General features: G+C 47.0%; 1 protein-coding gene across 1 annotated transcript in view; it reads left to right on the top strand.

Annotated features, from left to right (window-relative positions):
• HK1 (hexokinase 1) overlaps positions 1-24,956 on the top strand; it is a 119,020-nt gene that overhangs the window by 67,850 nt on the left and 26,214 nt on the right. Inside the window, exons 4-13 of the mRNA XM_006889047.1 lie at positions 4,658-4,777; positions 8,468-8,563; positions 9,109-9,208; positions 9,296-9,479; positions 15,646-15,801; positions 17,182-17,415; positions 20,108-20,412; positions 22,027-22,175; positions 22,870-22,989; positions 24,863-24,956. Of these exons, the coding sequence (XP_006889109.1) occupies positions 4,658-4,777; positions 8,468-8,563; positions 9,109-9,208; positions 9,296-9,479; positions 15,646-15,801; positions 17,182-17,415; positions 20,108-20,412; positions 22,027-22,175; positions 22,870-22,989; positions 24,863-24,956 (1,558 nt within the window). The remainder of the gene's footprint in view (positions 1-4,657; positions 4,778-8,467; positions 8,564-9,108; positions 9,209-9,295; positions 9,480-15,645; positions 15,802-17,181; positions 17,416-20,107; positions 20,413-22,026; positions 22,176-22,869; positions 22,990-24,862) is intronic.

Genomic DNA, 24,956 nt, shown 5'->3' with positions numbered 1-24,956 from the left:
AGGACAGAGCGGAGTTTAGGGCTGTTGTACATAGGGTCGCTATGAGTCGCAGGCGACTCGACGGCACATAACAACAACAACAACAAGGATCCTGGAGTCTGGTTCTCCAGCAGAGGTTTATCAGAACCCATGGGTGTAGACATCTCTTGCTCTGAGCCATCAGCCTCCTCACCCAGCCCACCGAACTTGGCCTTCACGGAGTGTAGAATTTGAGTTTGCAATTCCAGGGTCAGTGGAGGCCACTTGGCAGCCTGATTGGGTGACATTGTACACAGACACGTTGTACACAGTAACGATGTGCGTAGACAGCCTGGCGGCAAGGAGGTGGGCAGAGGCATGCTGAGGTATCACCCCCATCCTCTCACATTTAGTACTGAAAGGAGTCCCTGGGAGGACAGTGGAGCTGTGAATGTGCTCGAGAGGCTCTGCCACCCAGCTTCTGCCCATCTGGTTGCGCTGCGAGGCACGTCCCCAGGACCCACTGACCTCCCCCATGCTGTGGTCTTTGGTTCCACGCACCTGGCTGTCCTGGAGACCTTCTGGCTCCTCCGGTTTGTTGCTTGTCTCCGGAACAGTGGCTGCTGGCCAGAATCTTTATTCAGAGGCTGCCAAGTATTTGCTTTAGGGAGGGTGTGTTCGCCACAGGGCTTGTGACTAAATTTCCAGAGAACCTATTTGTTCTGGAGTGATCTTTGAAAGCCTTCTCGTGCTTTCTGTACTCTGTGCCTCAGTTAATGTGGGCAGAATAGGTCTGTGAACTGCCCCTCTGCCAGCACACCAGGGCTCCTCCTGGCCTGTCACCTGCTCCCGGCCTTGGGGGTCAGCTCCTTAGACCCCCTCACAGCCAACCTTATCCCCATGGAGATGAACTGCAGGACAACCAGCTGCTGACTCTGGTGCATCCATTGGATAAGGGCCTAGTGGCCTGCCTGCAGGTCCCTCCCTCACCTCTCTGTTCCTGGTCCGTGGGAACTGGGCCCCTCATCTCGGGTGCTGTGAAGGCTGCTGCTGGTAGCCTCCTCGTAGTGCCCACATTGGCCCTGGTGCTCCTTTTTCCAGGGGCCCAGCAGTCTCAGCTTTTTGGCATCTGCTTTTTCCATTCAGCAGCACTCACCTGTCACTCTCTTGGGTCCTTGAGTTGAGCCATTGCTGCCTTTACTATTGAGACTCATGCTTGCTGGGTCTGACCCTTAGAAGCAAGATTTGCAAATTAAAGGAATATTTGCTCATCCTCACAAAAGCACACCCTGATAAAAGTTCACATCTGATAGTGTTCTTTGTGCCCCTTCTGGTGACCACTCTTCTCCACTTCTCCTGTCTTCCTCTCTTTTCCTTCCATAAATACTTTGTTTCCCGTGGTCTCTGTTTATTTCTCTGCCCATTCCAAGTAGAGTGCAAAGAATTGTTGGTGGTTATAATAATGTAGTATTATTATAGCACATACATAGCATTTGTTGTATGCAAATCACTGAGCTAGCTACTTTTTCTGTAATAACTCATTTAATCATTAGAGTGAGTGTGTGTGAGGATTATTATTCTCATTGTACAGGTGGGGAAATTGAGGCTCAGGGAAATTTGGTGGTGTCAACTTTAGGAAGTTGTGTTACTAAACTAACCCAAAGGTGATGCTTCTCTGGTGGTTCGAATTCACCAGTGGTTCCTCCAGAGGAAAGATAAAGTCTCCTCCCGTGTGACTTAAGCTTCCAAAACCCGTTGGAAGACCAGCCATGAGCTGGTTTAGCTCAATGACATTGCATTTGAGTTGAGTTTTTTATATTAAGTCCCTACCTTCTGGGTCACGCAGCTTATAAGTCAGGAGCTGGGATTAGAATCCATCTAGTTCCAGATGTTACTGTTGTAGCAGCATGACTCTTCTCAGTTGGGCTTTGTCTTCATTCTTTTAGCTTCTGGTTTCTTAAAAATTTTTTGTGTTGAGAAAATTTGAGGGGAGGCAGAGGGTCAGAAATGAAAACTATGCATCAAACAGGAACCTTTTCTCTAAGTTTGGTGTGAAGTTAGTTAGAAAATACCTGCCATATTGTGAAATCTCTTAGCAACCTGGTAAGCCAGGTGCCGGCTCACAGATGATGAACAGTGGTGAATTCTCGGGACCCTCATCTTCTGTACTGTTTGGAAACTTTGGGTACACTTTAGACTTTTCTTTTGAAATAGACATTTAAGACAGTACCAAGGAGCTCTAAGGATTCCCTTCACCCAGCTTCCACAGGTTAATAACCGTTAGCTTTAGCTTTTTTCTCTCACTGCTGTCCCTAGTGCCTCTTTTGTCTCTTTGACACATACACACACACCCCCCACACATCAGTGTTCTGAAAATCTAAGTGCAGTTTTAAGTTGTACTACAGAAGCCTCAACATACTCAAATTACCATTTCATTTCTTGGGGGAATTTTGAATGAGAAATTTTCCCAAGTATTGGTTTTAGTCATTGTCATCTTTAATCAAATTCTAGGAGAGTGAATAGAATGCTTTAAAAAAATTATCTTGTCAGGAAAGGAAAAATGGAAAACATTTGTTAGGCACAGAAAGTAGAGAGGCTGGGTGATGTGCTTCGTGGGTTGGTGAGTGTACAGGGAGGAGCCCAGGTTAGCCCAGGATTGACTTCCTGGCCTTGTGTACATTTCTTCCTGGAGCGTTCTCGGGAAACAGTGTTGGCCAGGCTCCTGGCGCTGGCTCAGGGCCCCGTTGGTATGGACAGCTTCTGTAGCCTGGGCTGCCCTGCTACTTCCTGTGATAGCCCCCTCTGCTGACCCTCTCCCGGGGCTGCTGGCGAACCTGGAGCTTCGGCGTGTGGATGACGTGGGTGTGCCGAGGGACTTAGTGTGACTCTGTATCCATCCAGAATCTAGGTCACAGGAAGCTTAGCCAGGGAAGGTGGTCATGTGTCCCATTAGCCCCAGCCTGAGTAACTGTGACTCAGGGAAAGAGGCTTCTGAATCAGAACTGGCCACGTTTGTCTCAGGCTGTCAGGAATGTCAGACTTCCAAGCTGGGTCTGGGACGTCAGGGAGAAGATGGGATGGGGACTGATGACTCCTCACCCCTCACTGGAGTGACCTTGCAAGGAGAGTCTTACAGGAAGGCCTGATCTACATACAGGCTGGCTGCCTCTTTTGACTCTGTGGTTTACAGATGTTGTCTTTTGGTGTTGATGTCTCCCTTACATAAACAAGCTGGCTGATGGTGGAAGTCCAGGGCAGGGCGATGGCAGCTCCTCGTTGTCCTAGGGTGGGTGGCAGTGGGAGTGACAGCAGGAGATGTGAGGGGTGAGTCTGATCCTGAGGCTGTTGTTAATCTGTGTGCTGGTTACACAGGTGTGTGAGCATCTAGTCAGCTCTGCATGTAAGACGTGTGGACTTTATGTTTAAACATTATACTCAGCAAAAGGCAAAAAGGCGATACAGTCTGAAGGTTGGTGCTGGAGGCTGTAGAATCAGCTGTATTTTGAATAGAATCTTTTGGAATTTAAAGGTAGAGATATGAGGAGTCAGTCATTCCCCCGGAAGAATAGGGTGAGCACCTGCTGACCTGCATGTTACAAAGCGAAGGACCTGCCCATCTTTACCTTGAATTTTTTCAGTACCCGGACATTGCACACTAGAGACAGTGAGAGACCACCCTAAGAGCTAAGATGTGTCTGTTTTGGACTGTTCTTGATCATTCATATAGCTGATGGTTAGCTTGGGTTCAGTTCTAGTCACACTGACCACCCTAGTTTGTGGTGACCCTGTGTGTATTAGAATAGAGATGTGCTCCATAAAAAGCCAAAGTCTTTGCTGTAGAGTTGGAACTGACTCACAGCTGACCCTCCAGTGGCTTTTTCAGAGGCTGTACATTACATGAGAGGAGAATGCCTACCTTTCTCCTGAGGAGCAGCTGGTGGATTCGAAATGCTGGAGAGATGTGGTCTTTGGTGGTGGTTTCTTGATTTTCTAATTACTGAGCTATTTTTAATACTTACGGGTGGGCCCCACAGGAATTAAAAAACAAAACAAAGCAAAACAATGCACTGGGTAGGGGTCACTCCCTTACCCCATGTGTGCCCGAGGGGAAGGAAGCACCAGAGACCCACTGCAAACTCAGGCTGCAGGACACACTCAGCGCTGGGCTCGGTAAGCACAGCGGGGAGATGCCAGCAAAGTGGGACTGGCCTCATTTACACAGGTCGTGGACAAGGACCAGGGTGCAGGATGTAGCCACAAACCTACCTGTTCCTCCTCCTCTTCCTCCTTTATCTACCCCCACCCCTTGATCCCAAGTCTGTGTTTGTGGACATCAGCAGAAAGTCCTTCATGTTGCCATTGTTCCTTAATCAGGGAGCTCTGTTTTTTACTTTTTTTTTTTTTACACATTCTTCTGGTAGGTGACTTCCTGCTAGTTGGCACAAGCCATGGTGGCAGGAGTGAATCTGGCCTCTCTCAGTTGTGTCCCTTGTTCTGTCTCTCCATGGGCTTTTTAATGACTAGTCTTCAGACGTAGGTTCCACAGTGCCTCTGCGTGAACTGAAACCTCCAACCTTGTGGTTCACAGCGAGCATGTTAAGCGTTTGTCCCGCTCAGCGTGGTGGTTGTTGGCTGTGTGTGGGAGGGAATGCTTTCCGTTTTTTCCTCCTGCATGACTGCTGTCTCATGCCTCTTGCAGCTTTTTGATCATGTTGCTGAGTGTTTGGGTGACTTCATGGAGAAGAAGAAAATCAAGGACAAGAAATTGCCTGTGGGATTCACCTTTTCCTTCCCTTGCCGACAATCCAAAATTGATGAGGTAAGGACGGGCGGGCTTTCCAAGCGCTGTAGAATTCACCTGGCAGAAAAACGAAGAAACTCATTTTTCTCTACACATTTTTTCCCATTTCACTTATCAGATAGGTCTTGTGTTTTTTTGAGAAGATTGCTGAGGTTTTTTGCCAAAAATTGATAGGAGGTGCTGATTTTATTTTTTCCATTAGTTGCATATTTTTGGAGACAAGTCATGAAATTTATGGCTGGGAGGTAGAAAGGATGCGTTATGGAACTCTAGCACTTGATGAGATGTATTAGGTGTAGGGGTGGTGAGGCTGGGACACCCCTGGAGTCGCACAGGATGGTGTTTACCTGGGAGCCGGCCTGTGACAGCATTTCTGGGGAGGCTCTGAGTTCCCTTGCTGACTTCTAGATGGTTTGTTGCACCGACCTTCTTGTTTGTCGTTTGTTTATTCATTTATACAGTTAATAAGGAGATACTCAGTCCTAGCAACTTCTGAATAGACTCCCGAGATCAGGAATTCCAGTAACATTGCTGAGTGCCCCCCATGTGCCAGGCAACGTTCTGATGGATGCACCACAGTTAGTTCATGCCATCTTCAAGCATTCCATCTGTGAGTTAATCCCCATGCTCCAGAATGGGAAACAGGCTGAGAGGGTTAAAAACCTTGCTCAGGGTCACAGAATCTGGGTGATCTGGGCAGCCTGGCCACAGAGCGCATGCTCACTGCTCTCACCTTTGCTGCACGGTAGTAACTTAGGGCAGATGGTGCCCTCTAGGCTTCCTGGAAGCACCCTTGCATCCCTTTATCAGTAAGGTAAATGTCCTCTCCTGGGCACTGCTTTAGCTGCCAGGCCCTTATATCTATATATCTGTATTATTAGTACTATTTAGGATATTGTGTTTATTTTAGTGTTCGAGCAAGGAGGAACCTGAGAGCTCAGTAGTCATGTCTGCAGTTTCACAGAAAGCCTCCCCATGGTCACATTCTTACAAGAAGATCTAGCACTAGGATCCCAGACCCCAGCTCCCAGCCAGTGGCCTCCTACCTTCCAGCCCATCTCTATGGCCCAAGGTGTTGCTGTCTCATCTCAGAGCCCCACTTTTGAAGCCACTTTAGGGACATGCTATTTCCCACAATGCCCGGGTAAGGAGAAGAAGAGGATGCAGGTGCCTCAGCTGTTAGAGGAGATTGGGCTCTGGATCTTCTGTTCCAGATCATAGTCCCCAAGATCAAGATAGAAGGAGGAGGATTTCTCATTGCACGCACACCTGAACCTTGAGTGGGCTTCTGGGGAGTGCTGGGCTGAGAACATGCTTCACAAGGAGTGTTTGGATGGTGCTGATGGTCTGTTCCTCTCTTCAGTAACAGCCCCAGAGGAAGACATATTTAATGTGTCCTCTCTTGAGCACTGTTGCCTGCTGTCATTGGGCCAAGAGGGGCTGTGACCTGGGGGAGGTTCTGGGAGGTGTTTCTGGGCCGCATTCCCAGAGAGTTGGAGAAAAGGCCTTTCTGCAGACCACAAGGACAGAGATTGGTGGAGGGAGAGGAGCTGAGATAGCGAGGCGGGGCTCCCTGGGCTCTTCTTTCTCTTCAGGGCTCTCTCTGTCTCTCTCTCTCTCTCGGGCTGTTGCACCCCCAGGAGAGCTCAGACCAACTTGGCCTCAAGGGTGTTTTCCCCAAACCCTTTCACAGGGACCTGGCTTTTGAGAATGAGGGTGTGATAGTCATGCTTCTCAGGCAGATTGGCGGGAGAGGGTGGATAATGAGACCATGGCCGGGCTGGATTGGATGGACAGCAGCAGCTGCTTCCTGAGTGCTGTATGGCTGCCCTGGACTAACCCTGGAGATGGGCTTGCAAGTGTGTCTGTCCTCCCAGGAGGCAGGCTTCCAGGGGGAGTTGCTTTCAGGAAAGGTGAGGGAACAGGAACCCCCACGGGGAGAGTGCCTGGGAGAGGCGTGCAATGGACAGAGGAACTGAGGGCCGCAGCCCCAGGTGCAGGCCTGGAGAATGTCTAAGAGGGTTTCCTTGACTAGGGCATACTTCTTGTAGGAAGCCAGGGGCTTATCCACCCAGAAGATTGTCCATGCAAGGTGCCTGTGCCCACTCCTTAGAGCTGCCTGCAAATTTCAGGGCCAGTCTAATCTAGAATGAGTAATCTAATCTAGAGTAGCTCCCTTTTCTAGAGAGGACCACAGCCTCAGAAGAGTGAAGGGAATTGCCTGCAGGAATTGCACAGAAGTTGTAGAATAGGACTTTTGGTTGTTATGAGCTGTGATATACTGTTGAATCAGAACAGACTCAACAAACTCCCAGTGGGGTTTCAGAGGCTGTAAATTACATGGTAGTTTACTCCTTTTCCTTCTGAGGACCAGCTGGTGGATTCTACCACCCACCTTAGGATGGCAGTGCAGTTCCTTATCCAGTAGGCCACTAGAGCCTCCTAGGAATAGGGCTAGGTCTCCAGTCTCTTGATTGCCAATCCTCTATGTTGTCTGAGTAGTGATGGAGTAGGAGAACATTGGGAGAGGGTAGTGTGACCAAGGGTGTTGGTGTGCCTGGCCTGGCTGGGAGAAGGACCAAGTCTCACCAAGACACCCCTTCCCAGGTTCTTACAGGCAGCCCAGGCTGCCAGTGGAGGCAAGGGCAGTGTGTGCGTGCAGGATCCGCATCCCTGTGGCACCCTCGGAGATACTGAACCAAGAATTCTCCCAACTCTGTTACGGCATCTTTAGCTACTGTCCCTGTTTGGAGGAAGACATTTAAGTATTCATATGTTTATTGATATCTTAGATTTTTAATACTTTTTAATGAATTTTAATGAAAGTTTACAGAGACTTTGGATTTCCGTTCATTCATTGTTGCACTTTTCTCCTTGCCAACCTCTCCCCCCCCAAGTTCGCTCTTCTCTTTGTAAAGTGAAAGAAAAATTCTTTCATTGTTATACAATCCCTCCGCCCAAGTCCACTCCACTATGCACCATTAATATCTTAGATTTTTAAAAGGTACAAAAGTAATATGTAAACCTATTAAATAATATAAAAAGTGTAAAATTCCCACCCACCACTCCACATTTCCAAGTGAAGAATAATTTCCCGTCTGTCCTTCTTATTGTTTCTCCATTAAAAAACAAATAGAAATATGATCACAGTGTATGTGTAGAGTTACAACTCTCCAGAGGGGAATTAAGATCCAGAGTTGATGAATGAGGCCTAAGCTCTGTATGTCCAGGACCTGACAGTCCTGACTCTTAGGAGCTCAGCAGCCTGAAGGCATTATAGCGTTTTCTTTCTCTTGCCAATTTCACTCTGACTTTCCGTCCTTGGCACTGTGGGAGCTGAGAGCTGTAGGGAGATGTGACCAGGTAAGAACAGGATTTCTCCAGGTCTCTTAATGGGTTCTGGCTGTGCATTGGCGGTCCTGTGAAGCTTTATGCTGAATGATGTTACTGTATTGGTTGGCACTTGCCTTATTCTGGTGTGAGCTGAATTTTGTAGGTTGATTCTTAATCCTTGTGATCCTCAGAGAAATGCATTTGGTGAATGGAGAGGACATGGAATGGAGTCCAGCTCTATCTCCAACCATGATCTTGGCCAAGCCACTTGGCACCCTGGACCCCTCTTTCTTCACTGTCCTTGAACCTCCTCAAGGACCTGAGGGCTCTGGAAACTTCCCACTTTGATCTCAACCCGTTTGTTTTGTTTTGCAGGCTGTTCTGATCACCTGGACAAAGAGATTTAAAGCGAGTGGAGTAGAGGGAGCAGATGTAGTGAAGTTACTCAACAAAGCCATCAAGAAACGAGGGGTAATTTCTCTCTGTTCTGCAGAGGTCCACCGTGTGGGAGAAGACTATGTTTTGAAACACACCAAGGCCTTTTCCAGACAGTGGTTGAATACGCTGTGGTCTGAGAGTGCCTTGGTCTTATGCATTGAAAATCTGAGCAGGGGAGTGGGGAGCATCAGTGATCCAGAAGACAGGGGTGGCTCTACATAGAGCTCTGAGAATTGCCAACTGGTGGAAACTGCCCAAAGGATCCAAAGCCTCAGGCAGGCGGCCACCTTCCTGCTGTGAATAGAAGGGCACAGGCCGAAACTGTAGTGCGCACAGTGAAAAGAGGTGAATTGTAGGGTATCCTGGCTCTACGAATAAAATCCACTCTGAAAAGGATTTGGAACCAGATAATTGAGGACATTATGCAGTTTCTAGAATATAATCCCTATGCCCTGATCCAATTAATGTGAGCACTAGTAGTAATGTAACCAGCACCACCAGCAAGAGGAGGTATGATCATTAAGACTGGCACTCTGCTGTGTGCAAGTAGACAGTGACAACCTGCTATCTGTCCCCAGGACTATGATGCCAACATTGTGGCTGTGGTGAATGACACAGTAGGGACCATGATGACCTGTGGTTATGATGACCAGCACTGTGAAGTCGGCCTGATTATTGGTAATGTCATCCTCGCTCAGCTGACCTTTCTAGACCTGCTTTCTTTGGTGCCACTGAGGTCACAGCTTCCTGTCTTGTCCCTCCCAGGCACTGGCACCAATGCTTGCTACATGGAGGAACTGAGGCACATTGACCTGGTGGAAGGCGACGAGGGGAGGATGTGCATCAACACAGAGTGGGGGGCCTTCGGAGACAACGGGGCTTTGGAGGACATCCGCACGGAGTTTGACCGAGAGATAGACCGGGGCTCCCTCAACCCTGGGAAGCAACTGTGAGTGTCCGACTGTTTCCTCACTCGCCATGTAGATAAGATGATGATGTAGTTGAATGCCGTCAAGTTGGAGTTGCCTACAACTCATAGTGACCCAATGAATGGCAGAGACCCTCGCCCTAACCTGTGGCATCCTCAGTCTCTGACGTAGGGAGCTCTTATCACAGATTTGAGGGAGGAAGTACAAGAGACCTAAAGCCAATTTTTTGCTAACCTGAAGCCTGTGTCCCTCCGCCATTTGACTCCACCACCCGCTCTGTAGGAGAAAGATGGGCAGCTGCTCTCCTGCGGCTTACAGTCTCCAGAAAACTGCTGAGAGGCCAGCTAGGAATTGCTTCAGACTGCACGGTGCTGAATTGAATAGTTGTCCTTAGTGCTGCCACTCAGCGTGAGGAACCCACGTGATGTGTGGGGTGTCTGAGCAAGAGGAGCATTGTTTCATTCAGCATATAATTCTTAAGCTCACAGGTGTTCTGAGCTCTGTGGTAGGCTCTGAGGATACAAAAAGGGGCCCTCTTTTCCAATATTGACTCCGTAGGTAAGTCATATATGCAGATACCCACAGTGCAGAGGAGTGGGTGATGACCATGAGCATAAAGATCAGGCCTTGATCAGACTGAAGTGTGGAGAAGCTGCCCTGTCAAGTGTAGGCAGATGGGTCAGAGGTGATGGAGGACATCAGCAAAGTTGTTATGGGCCCCGTGGGCTTGGGATTTTAGTGGATGTAATGTGACATTATTCAGGCTAGAATGGGTACATTAAGATTCAGTCAACTCATTGGCAATGTCTTTGGCAGTTGGATTGAGTTGTGGTAACATCAAAGAACCACAATTTGGATGACTTACAAGAAATGTGTTGTCCTAAGGATCTGAACTTAGAGGGTTCACAAGCTTAGTTCCTTCAGAAGGCCCTGAGGAAGAATCTCTTCCATCCCTGTCTCTTAGCTACTGGTGGTGGCTGGTGACATTGGTGTTCCTTGGCTTAGAGATGCATTACTCCAGCCTCTGCCTTCATATGTCCCTCATCTATGTCTCTTCCCTACTGGAGTCCATGAAAATTTCAAAGTCTGTCTGCATTGTCCCTCTTTTGATCTGGATTCTCCTCTTAAATCTTAAAATGTTCCATAATGGTGGCCAAGCATCATCTAGTCTAGCTAGCTTTTTTTTCTTTTATATTTTAACCATCCTCTGTTTAGGGCTCTTGTACATAGGGTTGCTCTGAGTTGCAAGTGACTCAACAGCACATAACAATGGAGTGAAATGGTATCTCATTGTGGTTTTGATTTGTGTCTCTCTTATGTCTAAAAATGCATCTTTTCATGTGTTTAATGGCCATTGGAATGTTTTCCTTGGTGAGATATCTGCTTGTCTTTTGCCTGTTTCACGATTCTTTGTCTTTTTTTCCCATTTTCATTGGTTTGTATATGATTCATATACATTATGTTTTGTGAATATAGGTTTTATTCATATACATTCTTTTTTCAATTTTTTAAATTGTGATTTTACTGAAAGTTTACAGAAAAGTTGGATTTTCATTCATTCATTGTACACATTTTTCTTCCTCCCACTCCCTTCGTCTTCCCCCAGCATATACATTTTATTTTTTATAATTAATTACCAGTAATTTTTCGCTCTTCCCCTTTTTATGCTCCCCTTCTCTCTTCCTTTTTGAACATTTATGCATCTCTTATTCAGTTGTCTATTTTCACAGTATTGACCCACAATATTTGTCCTTACGTGACTGATATATTTTACTCAGCAAAATCCTCTCTAATCTCTCCCAAGTCATATAGTAATTTATGAAATCATTGCTTCTTTAGTGCTGTATGGTATTCCATTCTGTGAATGCACCACAATTTCTCAGTCCATTCGTTTGTTGGTGGATGTTTGGGCTGCTTCTATTTTCTTGCTATTGTGAATAATGCTGCTATGAACATAGTTATTTACCTTTTTATTGTTAAGTTGTCAAAGTCATATACATATTGATTTACTTTAACCACATATTCTCCCAGTTGGTAGCTGTCATTTCAAAAGTCTTCCGAAGAACAGAAGTATAAAAATTTTCATGTCTCTTTTTTTGGTGTTTGTGGCCATTATCATTCCATAATCTTGTATTTAAAGATAGATCTGATAGTATACTCCTGTAATTTCATCTAATAATTCAACTTTAATTTGTACATCAGGATTCTCATCCATATTGAATTTGGTTTTGTGCACAGTCACTTTTCTTTTCCTGCATGTGGAAACCCCGTTTTCTTAGCACCATTTATTGTTTCTTAACTGGACCTAGTAACCATGGCAGAAACCAGTTGACTATAGATGTATGCGTTTATGTCCCTTCTTTCGCTTTTAACTCTTATTCTCCTTCTCTTTTGTCTTCGTGGGCTTTCTGCTTTTGTGTCTGGAGTATTGAGTCCTAGTGCCTTGAGATTCCTTATGTAGCACTTGGGGGCTCTGGTGGTGGTGTCTGTAACATCTTGCACGGTTAACAAAAAAACTGCTCAGCTCTGGCGGCTGAAGGAGAAAGATGGACAGTCTCCTCCCATTAAGATACACGGCTCAAAAACCCAGAGGAGGGTTGCTGTGAGTTGGAATCAACTGGATAGCAGTCAGTTTGAGTTTTGTTTCTTTTTTTTTTTTAAGTTTTCAAAGTATAAGGAGAAATGGCCCCCAAATCAATAATACCATTGCAGTCCAGGAGAATTCGTTGGCCTGCATGGTGCTAAAGTAGCCGGGTACGTTTTCCAGTCAACGCCAAATGCTTTTTCTTATTGCCACTCAGCTCAGACTCTCTGTGGCTCCTGTCGCTCGGCCACAGACCTCTCCCCTCCTTTTCTTTCTCCTGACTGCTGGCCAGAGCCGACCCTGGCTGCCAAGGGAGCTGACTCCTCATTGGTGTGCGAGTCCTTGCTGTTGCGCATTGTCCGAATCAGCTCCGCCACCCTCTCTTCCCAGCCGGCTTCCCAGGACCTCACCCCTGGCTGTGCCCCCAGCTGACGGCGAGCTGAGCCCCATGGTGCTGCCTCATGCTGTTGGCTTGAGCCTTGGTGTCTAAGCAGTGAACAGAAGGGAAGCACATGGGTGGAGAAGGAGCCCAGCTTGTCTCCAGGAGCCTTGGCTGGGACAGAGAGGCTTGTGGGAGGTGGTGGTGCTATGTCCTTACCCTCCAGCAGGGGTCTTAGAAGCAAGGAAGAGAGCAGACAGCCCTGTGCCCCCTATTCCCATTCCTCTCCTGCCCCCCCATCCCTGCCCCTGCCCCGTCCCATTCTGTCTCCCCCCGACTGTTGCTGTTTGGTACTGTCACGCCGGAACTGACTCATAGCCAAGCCTCCAATGGGTGTTCAGGGCAGTAAATCAACAGGAAAAGATGGCCCATCTTTCTCCTACAGAGCAGATGATGGATTCAAACCACTGGCCTTTGTGTTGGCAGTACAACTCCTTACCACCAAGCCACCAGAGCTCCCTTTATCTAAAGGACCTCTATCCAAAAAGAAGTGTCAGGCTGGCTGTGTGTAGATGTTACAGAACATACTTACACCACGTAGAGCAGGAGACAGGCCTTTCTCGGTGTCCTCTAGAAGACTAAGTGAGAAGATGAAGGTACTGGAAGGATTTAGCTCATCTTAGGCTGGGCAGCCTTCTTGTTGACAGGCCTCTGGTACAGGCTACTCAGCCTGGGGAACAGGCTGTCTGGAGAGGGCAGGAGCTGAGATAGATCAGCAGAAGTTGGGTTGGGGGTGGGACTTGGTGTCCCTAGTGTGATTGTTAAAAGTGGTATGTGGGCAGGGAGAAAGGTGCAACAATGAATGAATGGAAATCCAGAGTCTCTAAATTTTCATTAAAATTAATAATTAATAATAATAATAAAATAAAACTTAAAAACCACCCTCCAGCCCCCCAAAAAAGTGATACATGACAGTGCCCATGAGGGGACAGAACAGTACAGTGGTCCCAGGAACAACCTCTGATGCAGATTTGCATCTTACTAGCTATGATTTCAGGCAAGCTAAGTTAACCTTTTTGTGCCTCGATTACCTTATCTATGAAATGGGGATGATAATGCCTATGTCTTTGAATAGATTTGTTGTTGTTATTAGGTACCATTGAGTCGAGGTCTCATAGTGACCTTGTGCACAATCAGTCTGAACTCTGTCCTGTCCTCATCCTTTCTGACATACTTGAGCCTATTGCTGTAGTCACTGTGTCAGTCTATCTGGTTGAGGGTAAATTAACTGATGTCTTTGAGTTGTGGCATTGAAGAAGAGTGCTGACTGGACTGTCCGTGGACTACCAAAAAGGACAGGCACATATGTCTTGGAGAAAGTGCAGCCAGAGTGCTCCTTGGAGGCAAAGATGGCAAAGCTTCGTCTTTCATACTTCAGACAGTGTAATTAGGTGGGGCTATTCACTGGAAAGGGACATAATGCTTAGAAAGCTGGGGAGGGGGGTGTCAGTGAAAGAGAGGAAGACCCCCCAATGAGACAGAGTGACACAGTGGCTTCAGGAGAGGGCTTGAGTGTTTCAGAGATGATGAGGATGACACAGGATAAGGTAGGGTCCAGGCTGGCTGTTGGAAGGGTTACTATGAGTTGTACTCAACTTGATGGCACTTAACAACAACAAGGGGTTTTGAGAAGTGTTGACATATAGGAAGGGTTGTAAGTAATTTATTATTAGCTTGTAGCACTTTAGGGAACCTGGTAGCAGAGTGCATTACATATTGGGCTGTTAACCCAGCATGTCCACAGTTCAAATCCTTCTGCCTCTGTGCAGCAGAAATAGGCATGTTGTCCTCCCTTGAAGATTTACCACCTCAGAAACCCAGTGGAGAGTCTCCATGAGTTGGAATAGACACTACAGCAAAGATTCAGGCTTAGTTTCTCTCACTCTGTTATTAGTGGGACTGGCATTCATAGCTGACCCTCCAGGGGGGTTTCCTAAGGTGGTAAATTGCAGAGGAGGAGATTGCCCATCCCTCCTGGAGAGCTGCTTGTGGATTCAGGCCACTGGAGAGGATTGGCCTCTGCGTCAGCAGCACAACTTCCTGGACTATGCCACCACAGCTCCCTTTAGATCCAGTACTTTACCTGTGTTACCTCTATAAACAGACAATATCATTATCCCTATTAAATAAATGGAGAAGCTGAGGTGCGGAGAGGTGAGTACTGAGATCTGGTTTGGGGCCACTCAGAAGCTGTTCCTGCAGGTGCTGGGGTGATGTCTGGCCACTCAGACCCTGAAGGTGCCCTCCTACCAGTCTTTCTGACACACTCTGACTGGGTCAAACCTGTATGGTCCTGTCGGGAGTTAGAACAATGAGGACCTATGTTTCTAATGAGATCAGAAGTTGCTGTACATCCTGGGTTGAGAGGACGGCAGGGTGTTCAGGTCCCAGCAGAATCGTTGGCTGTGGGGCCAACTCTGGCTGGAACAGATTGTTTACTGTGTTGGAGCCAGCTCTGAGTGTGCCAGCTGGGCTCAGGCACAACAGAGGTGGTGCCTTGTAGTGGGACCTGCCTCTGATAGTGGGACCTGCCTCTGATGTGCTCTGTCTAGGGACTCTCAGGTCCTGCAGGTCTGTCCTTGCCAGACAGCTTTGGACCTGGTGCCCTCTCCCTGTCAGCCGGGGCTCAGAGTGACGGCTATAGTCACAGAGGCCACACCTCACACACACTCCACAGCAGGGCAGAGAGCAGCTCCATCTGTAGCCTTCTCATTCTTTCTAAGCCGAGAAATACCAATAATATTTCCTAGTCACCTCCTCAAGGTTTGGGACGTCTCTGGTGTGCTAATGGATGGGAAAACCCTTGAAAAGTACAGCATGAAGTTGTGTGGAAATGTCAGAGGTTGTCTGCTCCTGAGCATTTTCTGCTCGTTTCTTTCTGGAGGCTTTTCCCATGCCTGCCCTTGTGGATCCTGTTGTTGCCCTCTCTTCCAGGCAGCCTTTCCCTGCCTATTTCTGCACAGTGATGCTCTCCAGGGTCTCTCAGGTTCTGCTGCACCATCTGGGCAGTCCAACCCAGTCCTGTGTTTCGAGAGCCTGGCCTTCTCTTAATGTGACCATCACGCTATGAAGGCCTTCTCTCCTCTGTGACTCTTCCACTCTTCCCAACATGGGCTGCATTTGTAGGAAGAACCTGAAATCCCAGCATGCTTGTCTCCTGCAGGTTCGAGAAGATGGTCAGTGGCATGTACATGGGGGAGCTGGTTCGACTGGTCCTGGTCAAGATGGCCAAGGAGGGGCTCCTATTTGAGGGACGGATCACCCCAGAGCTGCTCACCAAAGGGAAGATCAACACCGCTGACGTGTCAGCCATCGAAAAGTAGGTCCTGCCCCGTCAGGTGCTTCAAGTTTGGCTGGGGGAGAAGAGCAGTCAGTCCTGTTACCTCTTGAGTTCTGGTTTGGTGGACCCGCCCCTCAAGAACATACAGGCACCCCTTCTTTTACAGTATTTTATTTCACTTCACAGAGAAGGTGAGGTTGGATTTTTTTTAAAAAAATAACAAATGGAAAGTTTGAGAGTACCTTGCATCATGTAACTCTTAACCTTCCTATTTCATTGTTACATTTTTTACAATTCTTAAGAATGTTTCCAAAAAAAAAAAAAAGAATGTTTCCAGCTTTTTCACAATGCTAATACACACTCTTACTAGAGTATAGCTATACTGTAAACATAACATACATTGTTGTTGTTGTTAGGTGCCATCTGTATTCTTTGGGAAACTAGAAATGTCTGTGACCCACTTTGTGTGACACTCATTTATTAAGTTATTGGTACCCATGCCCACAGTGTCTTCTGAGTTCACCTATATATATATGTGGGATCAAGCTTGTCTTAAAACCAACACCTTACAAAGGCAGGTTTTTAAAGTGTTCTCTTTAAATCTGTATGAAGATAATCTAACTAGTTTCTGTTCAGCTTTATACTAGAAGTCCTAAATCTTGATGAAAAAATAAAACCAGAGAGATATTAAAAGCATAAATTTTTTTTAAGTAAAGAGGAGGCAATAAAACTATCATTGATTATGAGTGATAATCTCTGTGAGGCAAACTCAAGAAGCACAGAGAGGTGAATGGAAATAATAGAGGTTAGCATGGTCTCTGGGGATAAAAAAACAAAAGTCAGTTTTATTTCTCTAGATGAGCAATCATAAAAATATGTGAAAAAATGTATTTAAAGTTTTTACCTTAGGAATAGTTTCAGCATCCCAGAAAAGTTGTGAATACAGTTCCACAAAGGTCTCACCCACTTTGCCTCCATTGTTAACATGTACTGTTCCTGAGGTACATAAAATAGTGTGGGTATACATATTTGCAATATATATGATTTTTTTAAACAAAACACCATTTACATAGAAACCGAACTAGACATACCTCAGAAAGAGTGCATCTAACAAAAGGTATGCAGACCCTTTATGCAGAGAATGTAAGTTCTGGTACCTTCCTGGTCTCCTGAGCACTGGGCCTGAGGGTCTCAGGCAGCTGTTTTTCCATCTCTGAGTAGAGGCTATGTGGTTTGGCTGCATCCCCTCATGCATCTGACATGCTGTAGCCCAGAGCAGAGGGGTTTCTCCTGCCCACTGTGCCTTATGTAGAACTCTGCCTTCCTCTTCAGTTCAGATGTCTTAATCCCATGACCTCTGAGCTTTGCACTGCCAGCTTCCACTCTTATCTCATGGAATGTTGACCTCTAACTTCACAGGAACAAGGAAGGCCTCCACAATGCCAAAGAAATCCTGACCCGGCTGGGAGTGGAGCCATCAAACGATGACTGCATCGCAGTCCAGCATGTGTGCACCATTGTCTCCTTCCGCTCAGCCAACCTGGTGGCAGCAACACTGGGTGCAATCTTGAACCGCCTCCGTGATAACAAAGGCACGCCCAGGCTGCGGACCACGGTTGGTGTCGACGGGTCTCTTTACAAGATGCACCCACAGTGAGTCTGCCCTTTGCTATAATTGACATTCAGTTCCCATCTGGGCCAAGGACCTTCTCCACACATCAGACTTTTTATACCCAAGGAGCATTTTTGGCAGACCAAGCCGTATGTCTCTATGGACAGAAAATTTTAGTAATAAACAACCAAAATAACCAGTAACATGCAGCCAGGTGGCCTCAGAAGCCAGAACTGGCAATATTCTTATGTTGAGGTTTGTTGTTCCTTTGTTGCCAATCTAAGAAATTGCATAGCCCACTGGAGGAGAACCTAGCCCCCTGCTGATTCTCACTGGTGTGGTGGCACTGTAATCTCTCTCCATTTAAAATAACCTTCCTAGAAATTTCTGTATCTGCCAGAAATGCTAGGTGGAATGTCTGATTCTTCAGATCTCTTCTTATTAACATGTCATCAGCATCCTTCATTTTCTGGATGGTTTGAGTCAGGGCTGCAGTGTCCAGCTTCTTGTGTTTGAAATTCCTGTTGGGACCCCCAAAGGCTTTTCCCGATGGTCAGCTTGTTGACACTTTGCATCAGAGAACTCAAGACAAGTTAGTGTGTCATTTGTGGATTTTGGTCCAGGAAAACCCAGGGATTTGCAACAGCACATCTTTTTAAAAAAACTTTAACTACTGTTTTAGTTTTGTTTTTTTTTAAATTGATTTGCTTACAGAGTTCATGTACATTGTTTTTCACACTATTCTTAATTCACATTGTGTTTCATACAGTCCTCATGCATTATGTTTTATAAAGTTGTAAGTTCTTATTGCAAAATGAGAATTACAACTGTATATTTATTTATTTATTTATTTTTTGGGAGCGGTTTTTTAAGACATTTATTAATTTTAAAAACTGTCATATGAAAACAAACAAACAACAAAAAAAACACCTGTCATATGAAGGGAGCTCTGGTGGCCTAGTGGCAAGACGGTGCACTGCAATCCCAGAGGTACACAGTTCAAATCCACCAGATGCTCTTCTGGAGAAGGAGGGGGCAATCTCCTCCTGTACCAGTCAGATCTGATTTGATGGTACACGTAAAAATAATACAATAAAAATTTAAAAAACCTGTCATATGAATCAAAGTTTACAAAGCAAGTTGATTTTCAGTTAACCACTTATACACATATTTATAGCATAATTACCATATCTACAGTGTAATCAGACTTCCTGGCTGTTAGGTTTAACTTAAAGATAGGGTAGTGACCAAGTGCTTAATCCTGGTGCCACCAAGGCTTCTTATAGAATTGTTCAATGAGTTGCTAAAAGTAAAAATTTAGGTCCTGACCGATCCCTATACCCATCCCCAATAACATACCTCACATATACTGACTCTGAATTCCCAGAGCCATTACCTCAAGCTTCCCTTCTCTGCTCCTACAGATTCAGAGCCTGTAGGGGAAGGCTGGTCAAGCCCTGGTGGAGAAGTGTCTGTCCTGCACTCCAGCTCAGCCAAACGCAGACACTGGGCGTAAGGCAGGAGGAAATCCTTCTTGTCTGGAGAGCTGGCAGGGACATCCATCCACCCTTCAGGGCCCTCTTGGTTGATCCCTACAGCTCAAAGCTGGGGTTCTCCTCAACTGAACTTTGTTTACCCTCTTTTCTAGCCCTGTCCATTCTCCCTCCCGTGTTCACTTCTTTTTTTTTTTAATTTTTTTTCTATAATTATATTTTATTAATTTTCATAAGCATTTACAGAGATTTTGGGTTTCCATTCATTCATTGTTGCACTAACAACTGTATATTTAATATAGTAACTTTTTTTGATACTTCAGACATTACAAAGAGAACAGAAGTCATTCTTCGGCCACTCTGTTTTGATCACGCATCATAGCTGGGAGTTTATGACAGGCAGCCTTCCATGCTGAAAACACATCATAGACTTGTCTTATGCATAAGACACAACAGAAGACAGAGCAGACTGCCCCATTTTTGGTGGTTTCAAGCTGCCATCTCTTAGTCGGCAGCTGAACACTTAACCCACAGTGGCACTAGGCTCCTCAGAATAAAAAGCAAGAGTGATTATATATGGAATTTTTACTCAACTCCAACTGCTAAACAGAATTAATTCATTTCATTTCCCCCTCATCTGTGTCCACCAGATACCATCAACCTTGCTCACTCCAAGGTTAAATTACAAGCTCAAGGTCGTCTAGTTTTCAGACACTGCTTTTGATCACTGTGCTGTTGTTGTCTCCCTGTCCTGTGGAGGGCCAGAGTATTCTGGACCCAGAATTTTTTTTTAATTTGGTATATTCATGTAATAATGAAGAACTCTTACTGTGTGGTTTTGGGGGATTTCCTTTTTCCTAGTCTGCGTTAGGGAGCATTGGTGGCACAGCCCGCAGGGAGATGAACAGCTAACCCACAGGTGGTGCTTTCCTGTGGTTCGAATCACCACTGGCTCCACGGGAGAAAGCTGGACATTCTGCTCCTGTGTCACTTACAGCTGTGGAAACCCCTGGAGGGTCAGCTCTGAGTTGATTCTGACTTGAGGGCAGTGAATGGATGAAAAAAATGAAGTCTGATAATGTTCCTGTCATGGATGTACATGACTCCATGATGGGAATGTAATGACATTCTTGTATAAAGACAAGAGGGAAGTGTTGAAAATGGAATTGGCGGTCCAGAGATGCCAGCAGGTGACTCAGTCCTGTTCTTATGACTTGTCGCCCCCCCACCCCTCCCTCAGATATTCCCGGCGTTTCCACAAGACCCTGAGGCGCCTGGTGCCCGACTCAGACGTGCGTTTCCTGCTGTCGGAGAGTGGCAGTGGCAAGGGGGCTGCCATGGTGACTGCGGTGGCTTACCGCCTGGCTGAGCAGCACCGGCAGATCGAGGAGACGCTGGCCCACTTCCGCCTCACCAAGGAGAAGCTGCTGGAGGTGAAGATGCGCCTGCGGACAGAGATGGAGAATGGGCTGAGGAAGGCTACAAACGAAAAGGCCACTGTCAAGATGCTGCCCTCGTTTGTCCGGAGCACTCCCGATGGGTCTGGTGAGGGCCCCTCACACGTACACCACCATTCACGGTGCACTGACGCTGGGTGGATTTGCACCCGGGACCTCCTTTTTGACTGAGGCCTCCCAGTGGAACAGCAGCTCTGAGATCTCCCGGTCATGCCGGTCTGGATCCAGTAGTAGTAGCTCTGGAATTGATCTGCTTCATGGGGACCTGTAGGGTCACACTGTCCTCTATAAGGTTTACAGTCACCAGTTTTTTAGAAGTCTATTACCAGGTCTTTCTTCCGAGACTGCTCTGGGTAGACTCAAACCTTCCAACTTGCTGGTAGCAGCTGACCATTGTAACCTTTTGCACCAAATGAGAACGTGCACTTTAATGAAACAAGTTGGCAAATCCTGCAGTACTCTTCCAGGAACATGGTTAACCAGGAGAAAGACCACCAAGGAAATCCAGACCCGTCCCGACCCTTTGACCCAATGCATGCGGCAGACGGGCCAGGGCATTTGCACAGCTAGGCAGGGTGGAGAACAGACTCCCACCCCTGACACTATTCCAGCTGCTTCTCATGGGAGCTGAGCACTGTGGGGACTCTCAGGTGCTCCGTGGGTGCGTCCTTTTAGTAATGAATGCTCATAATATGAACATGCCTGATGTTTGAGTTACTTATTATCACACTATGAACCTCCCTCAAATGCAGTGGCTTAGAACAGCAGCCTCTGATTGTAGTGCAGGTCTAGGGGTCAGAAGGATGCTGATTGCCTGGTGCAGGCTTGGTATCTCCCCTGGACCCACCCCTGCACCTATGGTCAGTGGGAGGATGGTCCCAGGTGACCTTCATGTGTCTGGAAATGATCCCTCTGTCTACTGGAGTGGCAAGGGTGCCTGGCCATCCACCTCCCCCTTCAGCCAGTCACCAGGCTTGTGATGCTGGCAGCATGGTCCTGGAGGGAAGAGGATGAGTGGCCAAGCCACTTGAATGCCTAGGCTAAGGACTGGCACAGCTTCACTTCTGTCCCTCTCTGTGGGCCGAGCATGTCATGGGACCTGCCCATTCAAGGGACTGTCCCAGCGGTCACTAATTAACAGGCTTGACAGCTCCCTGGAAGGTTGGCAGTTTGGACCTACTCAGAGGCAGACCTAGAGACGTAGTCATGAAAAACAGCCTTGAAGACCCCGGGGAGCACAGGTCCACCCTCATACACATAGAGTCCCCACAAGTGAGAATCTGGTGCATTCCAGGGAGGAGAGATGACTCCACATTTTGATGGATGGAGTTTGAAAGCTTATTGCAAACAAGACCAGAGGCTGGGGAGGAGTGATGGTGACTCATTACAAACAGTCCATACACTGACAGCAATCACTACTGTTCGAGGAGCCATTCATTATTAACCTTGGTAGAGTTTGTTCACTGTGATAGGTGGTTCATGTCATTCAAGGGGTGTAGTTGTGTAGTGGACGGGGATTTGGTGCCACCCCTCTAGACAAGGCTGCCTGCTGGACGAAGGTGTCACTATTGTCCCTCCTGGAGGACTTGCAGCGTCTCCCTTGTATTTCATGTAGAGGGTCCCCACTTTGAAAGTCTGAAATCTTGGTGTCCTGGCATCCAAGGCACTGTGCTTATGTTCTCTGTGTTCTTGGCTACAACAGAGCACGGTGACTTCTTGGCCCTTGATCTTGGAGGAACAAATTTCCGTGTCCTGCTGGTGAAAATTCGTAGTGGGAAAAAGAGAACAGTGGAAATGCACAACAAGATCTATGCCATTCCCACCGAGATCATGCAGGGCACTGGGGAAGAGGTGAGGCACCTGTACACCACGGGGCGAGGGCGGGCAGTGTGCACCTCTCACGCGGTCGGCGGGCTGTGTGTCTCCCAACCCCGCTGGGAGGGACCACAGCTGTACGTTCATGATACCTGAAGCACCAGTGTTCCTTTCAGCCATGCCTGGTGTGTGACAGTCATCGGGTTGTGACAGTTGTGGATAAGGGAGAGTGTGTGTGTGTGTGTGTGTGTGTGTATACACGTGTGTGTCTTTGTATTGTGGGTACATATATACGTGTGTGTCCATTGTGTATATGTCTACACATAAGAGTGTTTGCCTTTGTGTTGTGTTTATGTATATATGTATGTCCTTGTGTTGTGTATATGTATATATGTGTGTGTCCTTCTATGTGTTGTATATATTGTGTATATGTATATATGTGAGTGCATATGTATTATATGTATATGTATCCATATGTTGTGTTGCATGTATGTGTATATGTGCTTCTGTGTTGTATGTACGTGGGAGTTATATGTATGTATATACATGAGTGTATGGTGTATATGTATACATGAGTGTATTGTGTGTATATATGTATGTACACACACACACACACACACACACGAGTTTCTGTATTTGTGTGCAAATGTGAGTGTGCTTGGCCACATGCCCTGAAAGCTTGCCACCAGATCAAGCATGGGCGATGACAATCCCGTCTTTTCTCCCCCAGCTGTTTGACCACATCGTCACCTGTATCTCGGACTTCCTGGACTACATGGGGATTAAAGGCCCTAAAATGCCTCTGGGTTTCACGTTCTCCTTTCCCTGCAAGCAGACAAGCTTGGATGCGGTGAGCATCTCTCCTCTGGGCATTGAACCTTGCGCAGCGCTGGCTCCATGGCCAGGCTGGACAGGCTCGTGGCCTCTCCTTTGTTCCACCCCTCCATGTCTGGGACCAGCCCAGATGTTGCAGGCTTTGTTTCACCACCTCCATGTCTTTACACATATCTCTCTTCATTAGCATGTAAAAGTTACCTCATTTAGAAACCTGGTCCTTCAGGGAAAGAAAAAAAAATTGCACCATCTTCTTGTTGCCTTTGATTTTTTTTTTTTGGCCTGGTTATAGCACTTCTAATACATTGTTTATGATTTTATCTTGGTTTCCTGCTGTGTTGTCAGCTCCTTGACCAAACCAAACCCAGCCCCCAATGAAGTTGGACTCTTGGTGAAGTTGGACTCTTGGTGACACCCCCCCCAATTGGGTTTCTGAGGTTGTACATCATTACAGGAGGAGACTGTTCAGTTTTCTTCTGGGTAACACTGGTTGATTTGAACTAGTGACCTTTTGGTTAGCAGTACAGTATGTCATCAGTGCTCCTTTAAGCTCCCAGAGCAAGGGTCCATTACACTCACTGCCATTACCCAGGATTGGTTCTATCAGAGGAGATATTTAGTAACTATTTGAACAAATGAGGCCCTGCTGAGTGCTGAGTACAGAGCTGAAGGTTTATTTCCTGACCCAAGGCCCATGATCCAGTGAGGGATCACAGCCTCGCACTGGTAGTTCCTGCACCACACAGGTGAGGCCGAGCTGTGTAAGGGCTCGTTCCTGGCAGTGGGACCCAGCTGTACAGAGTCATGAGCAAGATGGAGCCTGTTGTGTTGGAAGAGCCTTGACTGGCTCTGCATGTCACAGGTGGGGTGTGGCCTGGAGGTGGCCTCAGATTACACAGGGCCTTAGGCCAGCACTCAGGCCACGTGAGCCTCAGCTTGGAATGCTGTGTAGGATGACTTGCTTCTTGCAAACCAGTTATTCCAGTCTTTTTTAAACTGTATACCCTACCCTTTAAGATACCAGGAACAGAATCCATAGAAACTAGTTTTTCAGATTTTACGAAGGTCTGGGTGACTTTTGAAAGGGTTCACCTATTATCTACATTGTTCTCATAATGAAGGAAGCTCCTGTAGCCTAGTGGGAAGGAATTACCCTGCCAACCCAAAGGCTCACGGTTCAAATCTACCAGTCTCCTGTGTGATTATGCTTTTTAAAACACGCTACAGTGTCCACTATGGCTCATTTCCAACTCTGGTGCACAGCAACTCATGAGTGTGGGCTCAGAGCGCTTTCCCCCAACAAGTGTAGAGCTCAGTCTGATAAGTCCACGGTGCTGCTAAAAGTTTGCATTCCTTTGTGTGTGCTGTCTGCTCACTTGTCTGCAGGGCACGTGGTTGGTTATCCCAAGAGCTCTGAGAATCGAGCAGCTGTGAGACGGAGCGCATAGAGTGTGCGCTGCTCACCAAAAGGCTGCACCTCTCCTTGGTGGCTCGAACTGACCAGCACAAGAGAGAAGGGGCAGACTCCTGCCCCTGGAAACGGGACAGAGGGTCACTGTGGGCTGGAACTGTGAATGAGTGAGAACCAGAGGACCCAGGGTCTAGTCCTCGCACTGCCATTTGCTGAGCCAACTTCCAAATGCCTTTTACCCTTCTGTATGTCAGTGTCTCTGTTTCCAAGATGAGCTTTTAAACCAGATTGATGTGGGGTGAGTGCGAGCCTGGGGAGGACCGAGGCTCTTGCTTTTGTCTTGGTTTGAGCCTCTGGATGAGCTTGGGTGTCACTGTAAGTTTTCAGTACTTGTGGACTCAGGGAGGGTGTGAAGTTTCATACTTGTGGTCAGCTAAGTACACTTGACTCTACCTAGGCCTTTTTTTTTATCTTTCAGGGCATCTTGGTCACCTGGACAAAGGGTTTTAAAGCAAGTGACTGTGTGGGGCATGATGTAGCCACTTTACTAAGGGACGCAGTGAAAAGGAGAG

This window comes from Elephantulus edwardii, unplaced genomic scaffold, assembly GCF_000299155.1.
Source record: "Elephantulus edwardii isolate Elephantulus edwardi_28Jun2011 unplaced genomic scaffold, EleEdw1.0 scaffold00074, whole genome shotgun sequence".
Classification (NCBI taxonomy): Eukaryota; Metazoa; Chordata; class Mammalia; order Macroscelidea; family Macroscelididae; genus Elephantulus; species Elephantulus edwardii.
The sequence above is the reverse complement of the archived record's forward strand: the minus strand, read 5'-3'. Positions and strand labels throughout refer to the sequence as shown.